This window comes from Macaca mulatta, chromosome 6 (genome assembly GCF_049350105.2).
Source record: "Macaca mulatta isolate MMU2019108-1 chromosome 6, T2T-MMU8v2.0, whole genome shotgun sequence".
NCBI lineage: Eukaryota > Metazoa > Chordata > Mammalia > Primates > Cercopithecidae > Macaca > Macaca mulatta.
Genome location: NC_133411.1, coordinates 177,591,171 through 177,605,000, shown reverse-complemented (window position 1 = coordinate 177,605,000; position 13,830 = coordinate 177,591,171). Strand labels below are relative to the sequence as shown.

Genomic DNA, 13,830 nt, shown 5'->3' with positions numbered 1-13,830 from the left:
AAGGAGGGAGAAGAGAAACTAGTGCGTACGACGACCTGCCCCCCACCAGAAGGGATGGGGCATTTTAGGAAGGTTAAGGCCAGTGGAGTTGGAACCAGAGGTCGAGGGAAAGTCTGATAAAAGATGAACTAAAGACAGGAGGCAGGGCTCTAACAGTTAATTTCCTGTCTCAACTGGGTAGGCTGTGGTGCCTGGTTGTTTGATCACACACTTGGTCTAGATGTCGCTGTGAAGGTATTTTGTAAATGCAATTAATATCTACAGTCAGTTGACTTTTTAAACAATATACTTAGGAGGTACAAGTACAGGTTTCTTATATGCATATATTGTGTTGTGGTAAAGTGTAGGCTTTTAGTGTCCCCATTACCCAAATACTGAACATTGTGCCCGACAGGTAGTTTTTCAGCCCTCACCACCCTCCCACCTTTTGTAGTCTCCAGTGTCCATTATTCTACTTGGTATGTCCACGTGTACCCATTGTCAAGCCCCCACTCATAAGCGAGAACATGTAGTATTTGACTTTCTGTTTCTGAGTCATTTCACTGAGGATAATGGCCTCCAGTTCCATACACATTGCTGCAAAAGACAGGATTTCATTCTTATTTATGGCTGAGTAGTGTTCCATGTATATAGATATTCCACATCTTCTTTTTTTTTTAATTTTTTTATTTTAAGTTCTGGGATACATGTGCAGAATGTGCAGGTTTGTTATGCAGGTTTATATGTGCCATGGTGGTTTGCTGCACCCATCAACCCATCATCTAGGTTTTAAGCCCTGCATGCATTAGGTATTTGTCCTAATGCTTTCCCTTCCCTTGCCCCGCAACCCTCAACAGGCCACGGTGTGTGTTGTTCCCCTCCCTGTGTCCATGAATATACACTACATTTTCTTTATCCAATCCTCTGTTGATGGACATTGAGGTTGATTCCATATCTTCACTATTGTGAATAGTGCTGTGATAGACATACAAGTGCAGGTATCTTTTGGATGTAATATTTATTTCTCTTTGGGTGTTTACCCAGTAGTGGCGTTGCTGGATCAAATGGTAGTTCCATTCTTAGTTCTTTGAGAAATCACCATACTGTTTTCCATAAAGGTTGTGCCGATTTACATTCCTACCAACAGCGTATGGGCATTCCTTTCTCTCCACATTCTCACCAAAAATCTGTGGTTTTTAGACTTTTTAATAATGGTCATTCCGCTGGTGTGAGATGGTATCTCATTGTGGTTCAGATTTGCATTTTTCTGATGATTAGTGATGGTGAGCATTTTTCATATGTTGGACTAAGTGTATGTGTGTTTTTGAGAAATGTTTATTCATGCCCTTTGCCCACTTTTTAATGGTTTTTTTTTTTTTCTTGTCAAGTTCCTTATAGATTCTGGACATTAGACCTTTCTTTAGACATACTTTAAAAATATTTTTCACATCCTGCGGGTTGTCTGTTTACTGTTGTTTCTTTTGTTGTGCAGAAGCTTTTTAGTTTAAGTCCCATTTTTATATTTTTGTTTTTACTGCATTTGCTTTTGAGGACTTAGTCATAAATCCTTTGCCTAGGCCAATGGCCAAAAGAGTTTTTCCTAGGTTTTCTTCTAGGATTTTTATATTTGCATGTTTTACATTTGGGCCTTGAATTCATTGTGAGTTAATTTTTTTTATATGGCGAAAAGTATGGGTCCAGTTTCATTCTTCAGCATATGGCTATCCAATTTTGCCAGCACCATTGATTGAATAGGGTGTCATTTCCCCAGTGTATATTTTTGACTTTGTTGAAGATCAGTTAGTTGTAGGAATGTGACTTTATTTCTGGGTTCTCTGTTCTGTACCATTGACGTATGTGTCCATTTTTATACCAGTACTGTGCTGTTTTGGTTACTATGGCCTTGTAATATAATTTGAAGTCAGGTAATATGATGCCTCCAGCTTCGTTCTTTTTGCTCAGGATTGCTTTGGGCTATTTGGGCTCTTTTTTGGTTCCATATGAATTTTAGGATTTTTTTCCTAATTCTGTGAAAAATGACATTGGTCATTTGGTAGGGATTGCAATGAATCTGTAGATTGCTTTGGGCAGTATGGTCATTTTAACAACGTTAGTTCTTCAAATCCATGAGCATGGGATGTTTTTCCATTTGTTTGTGTTGTCTACAATTTCTTTCATCAGTGTTTTGTAGTTCTCCTGATAGACATCTTTCACCTCCTTGGTGAAATATATTCCTAGGGTTTTGTTTTTGTTTTGTTTTTGTCCTTGTCTTAGCTTTTTTAAGTGGGATTGCCTTCTTGATTTGGTCCTTGACTAGATAGTTATTGGTGTTTAGGAATGCTACTGATTTCTAAACATTCATTTTGTAGCCTGAAACTTTACTGAATTCATTTATTAAGTCTAAGAGTTTTTTGGTCAAATATTTAGTGTTTATTTTCTAGATATAAGATTATATCATCAGCAGAAATATTTGACTTCCTCTTTTCCAATCTGGATGCCTTTTGTTTTCTCTTCGCTGGTTGCACTGGTGAGGACTTCCAATACTACATTGAGTAAGAGTGGTAAAAGTGGGTATTCTTGTCTTGTTCCAATTCTTTTTTTTTTTTTTTTTTTTTTTTTGAGAGGGAGTCTTGCTCTGTCGCCCAGGCTGGAGTGCAGTGGCGCGATCTCGGCTCACTGCAAGCTCCGCCTCCTGGGTTCAGGCCATTCTCCTGCCTCAGCCTCCCGAGTAGCTGGGACTACAGGCGCCCACCACTGCGCCCGGCTAATTTTTTGTATTTTTAGAGATGGGGTTTCACTGTGGTCTCGATCTCCTGACCTTGTGATCCGCCCGCCTCGGCCTTCCAAAGTGCGTCTTGTTCCATTTCTTAGAGGGAATTCTTTCAACTTTTTTCAAGGATGATGTTGGCTGTGAGTTAGTTGTATATAGCCTTTATTATTTGAGGTATGTTCCTTGTATGCGTAGTTTGCTAAATTATATCATGAAGGGATGCAGAATTTTATCAAATGATTTTTCTGCATCTATTAAGATGATCATATGGTTTTTGTCCTTATTTCTGTTTATGTGATGCATCACATTTATTGATTTGTGTATATTGAAGCATCCTTTCATTCCTGGAATAAATCCCACCTGATGGTGGTCTATTATCTCTTTGATGTGCTGTTGGATTCAATTTGCTAGTATTTTTTTGAGAATTTTTATGCCTATGTCCATCTAGGATATTAGCCTGTAGTTTTCTTTTTTCATTGTGTCCTTGTCTGGTTTTGGTATTAGGGTGATACTGACCTCATAGAATGAGTAAGGGAGAATTACCTCCTCCTCAATTTTTTGAAATAGTTTCAGGAGGATTAATATTAGTTTTTTGTGTGCTTGTTAGAATTAAGCTATGAATCCATCTTTGGATTTATGGTCCTGGGCTTTTTGGTGGCAGTTTGGGGGGGGATATTTTGTATTACTTATTCAGTCTCTCTACTTATTAGGGGTCTACTGTTCAAACGTTCTACCATTCCTGTTTCAATTTCAGGAGGTTGCATGCTTCCAGGAATTTATCCATTTGTTCTAGATTTTTTAGTTTGTGATTGTATAGTTGTTCATAATAGTCTGGTGATCTTTTGTATTTCTGAAATATCATTTGTAATGTCTCCTTTTTCATTTCTGATTGTATTTATTTGGATCTTCCCTCTTCTTGGTTAGTTTAGCTAGTGATTTATCAATTTTGTTTATCTTTTTGAAGAACCAACTTTTTCTTTTGTTAATCTTTTGTATTGTTCTTTTGGTCCCCATTTCATTTAGTTCTGCTCTGATTTTTGTTACTTCTTTTCTGTTTTGTTGTTCATACTAGAATCCTTAGTCTCACCATGATCTTTGTTATTTCTCTTCTTCTGTTAACTTTGGGTTTTTTTGGTTCTTCTTTTTCTAGTTTCTTGGGGTGTGATGTTAGGTTGTTAATTTGTGATCTTTCTACCTTTGTGATGTAGGCATTCAATGCTATTAATTTCCCTCTTAGCACTGCTTTTGCTGTATCCCATAGGTTCAGGTATGTTGTTTTTTCATTTTCATTCATTTGGATTTTTTAAAATTTTCGTTTTAATTTCTTTGTTGAGCCAGTGGTTGTTCAAGAGCATGCCGTTTAATTTCCATGTATTTGGATAGTTTCAAAAGTTTGTCTTGGTATTGATTTCTAGCCTTACTCCTCTGTGATCTGAGAAAATACTTGATGTAATTTCAGGTATTTTAATGTGTTAAGACTTGTTTTGTGGGCTAGCTTGTGGTCTGTCTTGGAGAATGTTCCATGTGCTGGTGAAAAGAATGTATATTCTTTAGTCGTTGGGTAGAATTTCTGTAAATGTCTATTAAGTCCATTTGGCCTAAAGTCCAATTTAAGTCCAGTGTTTCTTTGTTAATTTTCTGTCTCAGTGATCTGTCTAGTACTGTCGGTAGGGTGTTACCAAGACCCCACTATTATTGTATTGTTGTCTGTTTCTTTCATTAGGTCCGGTATTACTTGTTTTGTACATTTGAATTCTCCAATATTGGTTGTGTATATATTTAGGATTATTACATCCTCTGGCTGAATTGCTCCCTTTGTCGTTATATAATGACCTTTTTTGTCTTTTTTTACTGTTTTATGTGATATGCCTTTTTTATCTGATATAAGTATAGCTATTCCTGCTCACTTTTGGTTTCTGTTTGTATGGAATATCTTTTTCCACTCCTTTACTTTCAGTCTATTTGTGTCTTTATGGGTAGGATAAGTTTTTTGTAGGCAACATATAGTTGGATCATGTTTCTTTATCCATTCTGACAATCTGTATCTTTTAGGTAGAGCATTTAATCCATTTATATTCAGGGTTAGTATTGATATGTGAGGCTTTGTTCCTGTCACATTGTTGATTGTTTTCAAGTTGTTTTATAAATTGTTTGTTTCTTTTTCTGTCTTTGTGGTTTGGTGAAATTCTGTGGTGTTGCCATTTGATTCCTTTCTCTTCCTCCTTTGTATAATTGTTTTATATGAACTGTGAGTTTTCTACTTTCATGATTTTTTGTGACAGTGAATATTGACCTTTAATTTTTACATTTAAGACCTCATTGAACATTTCCTATAGGATTGCTCTAGTGGTGGCAAATCCCTTAGTGTTTGCTTGTCAGGGAAGGACTTTATCCTTAATTTATAAAGCTTACTTTGGCAGAATACAAAATTCTTGGCTGACAGGTTTTTTTTTTCTTTCAGCACTTTGAAAATGCCATCACATTCTCTTCTAACCTGTAAGGTTTCTGTGAAAAGTCTTCTGTTAGTCTGAGGGGTTTCCTTTGTATATGACTCCCTGCTTTTCTGTTGCTAATTTTAAAATCCTTTATTTCACTTTTATATTAAACATTCTTAATATAATATGCTATAATGATATTCTTTTTGCAATATATTTGCCTGAAGATTTCTGGGCCTCCTGTAAATGGATGTCTAACTCTCTTGATAGACTTCGGAAATTTTAATCAATTACTTTCTCACATATGTTTTCTAAACTTTTTGATCTCTTTCCCCCTTGGTAATATCAACGATTCATAAGTTTAACTTTTTTCTCTCTTTTTCCCCTTGGTAATATCAACAATACATAAGTTTGGTCGCTTTATATACTCCCACACATCTCAAAGTCTTTGTTCATTCTTTTTATTCTTTTTTCCTTATTTTTGTCTGACTGGATTATTTCAAAAGACCTGTCTTCAAGTTCTGAGATTCTTTCTTCTGCTTGTTGTAGTCTATCATTGAAATTTTCTAATGTATTTTGTATTTCCTTCAATTAATTTTTTAGTTTCAGAATTCTGCTTGGCTTTTTTGTTTTTGTTTTTGTTTTTGAGACAGGGTCTAACTCTGTCACTCAAGCTGAAGTGCAGTAGTGTGATCACAGCTCACTGCAGCCTTGACCTTCCAGGCTCCAGCAATCCTCCCACCTCAGCCTCCCTAGTAGCTGGGACCACAGGCGCATGCTACCTTACCCAATTAACTTTTTATTTTTTGTAAAGACAGGGTCTCACTATGTTGCGCAGGCTGGTCTCAAATTCCTGGGCTCAAGCAATCCTCCTGCAGGCCTCCCAAAGTGCTAGAATTAAAGGCATGAACCACTGTACCTGGGCTTTGGCTTTTTTTTTTTTTTTTTTTTTTAAGATGTCTGTCTCCTTAGAAATTTCTTATTTATATCCTACATTGATTTTTACATTTCTTTGTGTTGGTTTTCAGATTTCTCTTGCATCTCATTGAGCTTCTTTAAGAATAACATTTTGAATTCTTTACCTGGCATTTCAAGGAATTCTTTTTGATTGGGATCTGTTGCCAGACAATTGTGGTCCTTTGGTAGCATCATATTTCCCTGCTTTTTCATATTTCCTGTGTCCTTCCTTGGATTTCTGCACATCTGGTGTCGCAGTCACTTGTTCTAATTGTTTGAAATTGGTTTTGTAGGGGAGAATGTTCTCTGAGGATGTATATATGTTGTTGATTAAGATACTTTGGCTTTGATTTTGAGTCCCTGTGGTAGTGTGATCTTTGTATGAATTTGTCAGCAGGGCATAGGATCAGTGGTCTCTATAATCACATCCTCAGTGATTTAGGGTACCATTATTAGTTGAAGTGGTGGTAAAGTTTAGCTGGAGATTTACATGCAAACTAAGCCAGTCTTTGGGCCCCAGTAGTGGCAGCATAGAATGAGCAGCATAGAAGGTGGGAAGCTGCTGTCAATCTCAGGTCAACCCCCTTCCCAGCAACTCCCTCAGATCTCACTCGAGAGGAGATGCTCCCTGGACCAGCGCCTCTCTGCCTGTCCTGCTCATTCCTCCAGCTTCTGCCTCCAAGCTCCCCATAGCCACACTGTCCACAGAACACTTCCTGCAGCTGTGTGAATGATGGCCCAACAGTTTATCCTCCCCTCCTTCAGCCTGCACAGAGCAGAGTCTCCCTGGCCAAAGGAATAAGCTAGACAAGTACCCCATCCCGGTGTCTGCTCCTTCCCACCACCAGCTGAGCCCCTGCCCCTGCTGCGGAATAGGGCAAGCATCCACTCAGAATGCAAATGTCCCACAGCCTTTCATGTGGGGAGGGCAGAGGGTGAGTACAGATGAGAGGCCCGAGGAAGCTCTGCAACACCACCCTCTGCCCTTGTCTGCAGTCATGGCCTCTCATTGTGCTTTGAATAAAATAACCTCCAAGGCCTCAGCGTGATCTGCCCTGTCTCCCACTGTCCTCTCCTGGCCCACGAGACTTCAGCCCCTCAACCTGCCTTCTCTGCCTCGGAACTCAAGCTCTGGACTGTCCACAGGCTGCATTCTTGCCAGACTCTTCCACCTCCCCTGCTCTTTCCAAGTCTTCACCCTTTTCACCTATCAATCCTCATCTTAAAATATGTCCTCCTCAGCTGTGCATCTTTTTTTTTTTTTTTTTTTTTTTTCCTGAGACAGAGTCTTGCTCTGTTGCCCAGGCTAGAGTGCAGTGGCACCATCTTGGCTCACTGCAACCTTGGCCTTCTGGGTTCAAACGATTCTCCTGCCTCAGCCTCCCTAGTAGCTGGGACTACAGGCATGCGCCACCACACCTAGCTAATTTTTGTATCTTTAGTAGAGACGGGGATTTGCCATGTTGGCCAGGCTGCTCTCGAACTCCTGGCCTCAAGTGATCCACTTGCCTCAGCCTCCCAAAGTGCTGGGATTACAAGAGTGAGCCACCGTGCCTGGCCAGCATATGTCTTTTCTTTTTTTTTTTCTTTTTTTTTCTTTTTTTTTCTTTCTTTTTTTTTTTTTTTTTGAGACACAGTCTTGCTTTGTTGCCCAGGCTGGAGCGTAGTAGCGCAATCTTGGCTCACTGCAACCTCTGCCTCCTGGGTTTAAGCGATTCTCCTGCCTCAGCCTCATGAGTAGCTGGGATTACAGGCATGTGCCTCCACATCCAGCTGTATTTTTTGTATTTTTTTTTTTTTAAGGAGGGGGGTTTCACCATGTTGGCCAGGCTGTTCTCAAACTCCTGACCTCAAGTGATCCACACGCCTCAGCTTCCCAAAGTATTGGGATTACAGGCATGAGCCACCATACCTGGCCCCTCGACTGCATCTTTCTGCAGTAAGCTCCTTGGTGTTTCCTTGTTCCTTCCCCAGAAAGCACAGATTGCAATTCATAATTTATATTTCTTTATACATCTGTCTGCTTGCTCTCATGCATGCACTCTCTCTCTCCCCCCATCTCCCTCCCTCCCTCTCCCCCTCCCTCTCCCTCCCTCCCTGCCTCCCTCTTCCTCCCTCCCTGCCTCCCTCTTCCTCCCTCCCTGCCTCCCTCTTCCTCCCTCCCTGCCTCCCTCTTCCTCCCTCCCTGCCTCCCTCTTCCTCCCTCCCTGCCTCCCTCTTCCTCCCTCCCTGCCTCCCTCTCCCTCTCCACCTATATTTGATTTTTAATTGCCTGAAAGCAGGCATTATGGCTATCTTGTTCCCCAGTATATACGATACTTAGCACATCATAATCGTTCAATAAATACTTGTGCCTGAATTCATGCATGCATGCATGAATGAATGCATTTCTCTTGGCTTTTCTGTCTGAGGGCACAATCTAAGCATGTGCATGATTGAATTTTAGGCTCCCTGAGACAGAAGTGGAATCTGGTTCATCTTTGTATTTCCCCCAGGATTTAGCATAGCTCTTGGCCCATAATGGGTACACAACCAAGGATCAAACCTAAAGGACATTAGTCCAATATGCCATGGCCACCCAAGACCTTATCAGGTCCAGTCCAGCATCCTGTGCCATGAGAGTCCCCAGGGGCCAGCCATAGGAGGAAAGTTACTTGGTCTTAATTAAACAATTAAAGATAATGTAAGATAATGTACGTTCCAATGTGGCCTTAAAGCTAAGGCTGGTTCAGTCATTGACACCTTGACCCATATTCTGTTTTAACCCATTTCTATCCCATTCAGTCATTTTGTGGTAGGTCTACTGGACACCAGGTAGTGTGCTAGCACCTTATTACTCAAAATGTGGTCTACAGACCAGCAGTTACCACCATCACCCAGGAGCTCATTAGAAATACAGATTCTCCAACCTTACCCCAGAGTTAGGGTCAGAATCTGTGGTCTAGCAAAATCCAGGTGATTTGCATGTATGTTGAAGTTTGAGAAGCACCAGGCTAGCAAAAGAAAACCTAGGTCTAGCCTCATGGAGCTTAAGGCAGACACTTGACAAATGGATGGCAGTGGCTATGTGTTGACTCTTCTAAGAGAGGATACTATGGGAGCTTTAGATCACCAAGAAGATCAAAGCAGTTCTTGTAAACCATCTTAAATGTTCTTCAGCTTTGTCCTGAGAGCAACAGAAAGCCTGGAAAAAGGGGTTTACAGCAAGGGTGGGGGTGAAGGAATTGGCCTGTCCCCGCTTGAGGATAGCCTTAACTTTTATTTACAGTAGGAATAACCTTTGTAATTCATGATTACATAATTGCAATGACACTTTCTTGTCTTAAGCCACACTTGAGTCTCTGAGGAGGCGGCCTCATCCTAGGTGAGCAGGTCAGTGTAGGATGCTGAAGTCCAGGCAGGTCTAGGCTCAGCCTTTGCCTGTCCGGAAGGAGTCCCCATCTGTTGGGTGCAACCTCACTCTGAGCCCCTGTCCCTTCCTGCCATGTGGTCCTTCTGCTGGGAACTGTAGTACAGTGCTATCTCTGTCATTTCCTCAGTTTCCAAATGTACATCACAGATAGTCAACGTTGAATTAGGGTTCTTAAAATATATCATGCCTGGCTCAATTCTCCCAACAGCTTCTGGAAGCTAAGTGTGGAATTGTGGTAAGACTACAGTCAGAGCTGGGTTCAAGTCCTAACTCAACCACTTTCTTGCTGCATGACCTTGGGCAAGTGTTTTAACATCTCTGAACTTTTCTTCAACTGTGACTTCCTGCCACATAAGGATATTGTGAGGTCTGAGTATAAAATGCGTGCTTTGTTTATTAAACACATATTCATTGAATACCTACTATGTATCAGCTCTGTAAACAGCCACAGGGGGGATCCAATGGTGGGCAATTTTAGACAAGAATCCTGCCAACATGAAATGTATCAGTCCAATGGAGAAAAAATGTCATTAATTTGATAATCAAATAAATATTAAATGACAAATATAGTCATGCTTTGAAGTGGGGGAGGGAGGTTCTAAGAGTAAAAGAGGGACCCAATCCAGCCTGGAAAGTCAGGGAGGCTTCTCTGAAAAGGTGAGAATTTGTACAGTGTCTCTTTCTCAGGTGTTGTCACTCCGCGCCTCTTTCAGGTACCTGGAAGGAAACCACCTAACAGCCGTGCCCAGAGAGCTGTCCGCCCTCCGACACCTGACGCTTATGTAAGGAGCCCAGTATTGGGTGGGGTGTTTATTTTTCCCTCCTGGGGTCGCTCAGGAAACTGAGGTGGATGGTAAGAGGAAACAGAGCTGCAGGCTGATGCAAGTGGTAATTGAAAGATGCCTATGTCTGCTGAGGAGGACCAGAAGCCAGCCTACAAAGGGAGAGTGGGAGTTCTTGCAGAATGAAAGAGCATTACCCTTGGGAAAGTAGGAGACCTACTGAGAAAAGGTGAAAGGACACCATCTCTCTGTGGGCTGGATTCCTCTAAACTCCTGAAACCAGCCGCTGGATAAGGATTTCTCAGCCTCGGAACTATGGACATTTGGGGTTAGATAATTCTTGGTTGTTGGGAGGCTGTCATAGACATTACAGGATGTTTAACAACATCCCTGGCCTCTCCTCACTAGATGCCAGTAATACTTCCCCCAGTATTGACAACCAGAAATATCTCCAGACTTTGCCAAATGTCACTGAAGGAGCACAAGTGCCCCCAGTTGAGAACCACTGCTCTGAAGCAATGGTCCTCACCGTCAGCTGATTACAGAAATCACCTGAGCAGTTTTTTTTTTTTTTTTAAACTACTGATGCTCAAGCCCATGCTAGATCAATTAAATCAGAATATCTGGGCATGGAACTCAGGCATCAGAGGATTTAAAAGCTCCCCAGGTGATTCTAATGTGCAGCTAACATTGCCGCAGCTCTGAATGTTTATCCCCACAGGGAAGCTCGAGGTTGCAGCTGGCAGAGGACTGCACCCCCACCAACCTCAGTCCTCCTAAGAGAGAACCTGATAAGATGGAATAAATGAATGTCAGAAGAGAAGGGGGATAGAGGAACAGTGAAAAGAATTAATCAGGGGGAAAAGCACTAAAACAAGGAGAGATTGTTATTATATTTATCATATTTTGTTGGTACAGTGAAATGGCTGAATAGTCATGTAACTGAATGATTGACTGTCTGCATAAGTGAAAAGATGGATAAATGTACGACAATTGCTTGAATGATTGAATAAGTGTTTGAATGGAAAATGACCATTTGGATGAATGAGTGGGTGGATAAGTGGGTGGATGGATGGTGGGAGGGAGAAAAGGAGGGTGGGATGGATGGATGGGTGGGCAGGCAGGCAGGTGAGTGTGTGGGATAAATATGATAAATAGATGAGGGGTAGATGGGTGAGTGGGTGGGTGGGTAGGTAGATGGATGGATAGATGGATGGATGGATGGATGGATGGATGGATGGATGGATGGGTGGGTGGGCAAGCGGATGGGTGAGTGGGAGAGTAGATAAATAGGCCAGCAGTGGGATGGATAGATGAATGAGTGAATTAATGAATAGGTGGGTGGATGGGTGGATGGGTAGATGGGTGGGTGGATGGCAGGTATGTGATACTTGGGAATGGCCTCCTACAGATGCAACTAAGACAAAAGCATGACCCCTCTGTTTTACCTTTCCTAGTGACCTGAGCAACAACAGCATCAGCATGCTGACCAACTACACCTTCAGCAACATGTCTCACCTCTCCACTCTGTGAGTATGCTGAGATGCTGTTTACCATGCCCGTGGGCCCAGCAGGAGATGGTCACTCTTTCCCTCCCTCCCAGCAGGACTGGGTTCTCTGCCCTAATGACCCTCAGGCCTATGGCTGCCCTAGCATAAGATAGACCTTAATCATCAGAAGGAAGATAAAGTAGGAAGCCTTCCACTGTCCAGGCAATTAGAGAGGAACTAGAACCTCATCGCTTCTGAAGAAGGCTGTCTTAGGAGTACCTTTTGTGGTTTGTGAATTTTCTTTCCCAGTAAATGGTTTTCCTACACAATTATATTTTGCTCAGACCCATTTATTTCCCATTAGCTTTGCACATTGTGAGCACTCATCACTGGACAGGAGAGAGAGGTGATGGACAAGCTGGTTAGAAAACCAGCCTGCAACAGAACCTGAGTAAACTGAGGAAATAAAGCCAGTGCACTTCCTGGATTGGTGACGAGGTTTCTTGTCCCTTTAGGGGATGTTCTGTCAATATATCAACATTAAAAAGATAAACCATTTGCTTTGGTTCACAACGTGAACAGTGCATCTATGCATGGTAGAGAGTAGAAAGACACAACAGGGCACGTGCCTCCTTTTCCACAGGATCCTGAGCTACAACCGGCTGAGGTGCATACCCATCCACGCCTTCAACGGGCTGCGGTCCCTGCGAGTGCTGTGAGTACCCCAGCGTGCTGATTTTGACTTACACATTGCTGAGTGACAGCAGGAAGCAGACTAAGCACTCTCCTTCCCCACTCTCCTTTGCCCAAAGCCCACTCCACCAAACACACCTTCCTACCCAGTACCCTTATTTGCTCAGTGGAGTGGAGAGAGTACCCTTGAGAGTCTGCCATTCCCAGGCTCCAGCCCACTACCACTGTGGAACCTTGAGCAAATCACTCAGCCCCTTCAACTTTCTGCTTCTTTATGTGTAAAATGGGATCAATAGCACCTCCCTTGTGAGGATTAGGATATGCAGTTGTATCCTGCCCTCTAGTTTGGGCATAGTGTGTGGCCATAGCCACGTTTCGACATCATTCTGTTTACAGTCGTTTCCTCAGAGGGGCGATGCAGCATGGTGAACCTCTGCATGGAAACACAGCTCCTACCCCAGAGATCACAAGCTGGAAACCCAGGGCCCCGTCCAGCTCGCAGACAGCTATTAGTTAGCAATTGTGGGGTTGGCTCATAAAGTGTCTTTTTAAAAACACAAAGCTTAATAAGCTGTCAACATTTAAATATCAGGAGGTTTCTTGCACAAATCCCACCCTCTATATTCTTTTGGAAAATTGAGAGACCTGGCCATACCAGGGCCCTGCCTCTGCATTCCTGCATGGCTGAGCAGCCCTGCCCCTTTAAACAGAGTCGTGCAGGCTGCAGCCTCCACACCCAGCCCGCTCTCCTTGCCTGCCTGGCCCTGTCCTACACATGGGTAGCTGAGTGTCTTCTCATCCATAAAATCAGATAATTATGGTAATTGCCTCACAGGGTCTTATGAGGATTAAATGAGATACTGTAAATGAAGTACTTAGCACAGGTCTGGCACTGTAAATGCTTAAGAAATATTCACTTGTTACTATTCTTATATCATAGCTTGCTAGGGCAGGAAGGCACCCTACCACCACCCCCAACCCTAGGCCTGATTAACTCCTGATTTTTGTGCCTTCCCATCTTGCTCCTGCTTTATTAGCACATTCCTTTGAATTCCTTTGGTCCTTTGAATATCACCCTTGAATGCTATTCATGAAAACAGAGATGCCAGATACTCCGCCCCCAAACCTGTCAACTTCCTGACTTTTTAGATCATTATTACTATAATGGTGATCAACATATTTTATGGGACAGTTTTCTTCCTCTCACCTTTTGCAACAGTGCTGTGAGACCAAGACAATTCTGCCCATTTTAAACATGGAGAAACCGAGGCCCAGACTGGTGAAGTCACTGGCCAAAGTCTAGCAGGTAGGA

General features: G+C 42.2%; 1 protein-coding gene across 1 annotated transcript in view; it reads left to right on the top strand.

Moving 5' to 3' along the window:
* The window catches only part of SLIT3 (slit guidance ligand 3), a 641,372-nt gene that overhangs the window by 567,972 nt on the left and 59,570 nt on the right, over positions 1-13,830 (top strand). Inside the window, exons 21-23 of the mRNA XM_015141360.3 lie at positions 10,267-10,335; positions 11,793-11,864; positions 12,469-12,540. Of these exons, the coding sequence (XP_014996846.3) occupies positions 10,267-10,335; positions 11,793-11,864; positions 12,469-12,540 (213 nt within the window). The remainder of the gene's footprint in view (positions 1-10,266; positions 10,336-11,792; positions 11,865-12,468; positions 12,541-13,830) is intronic.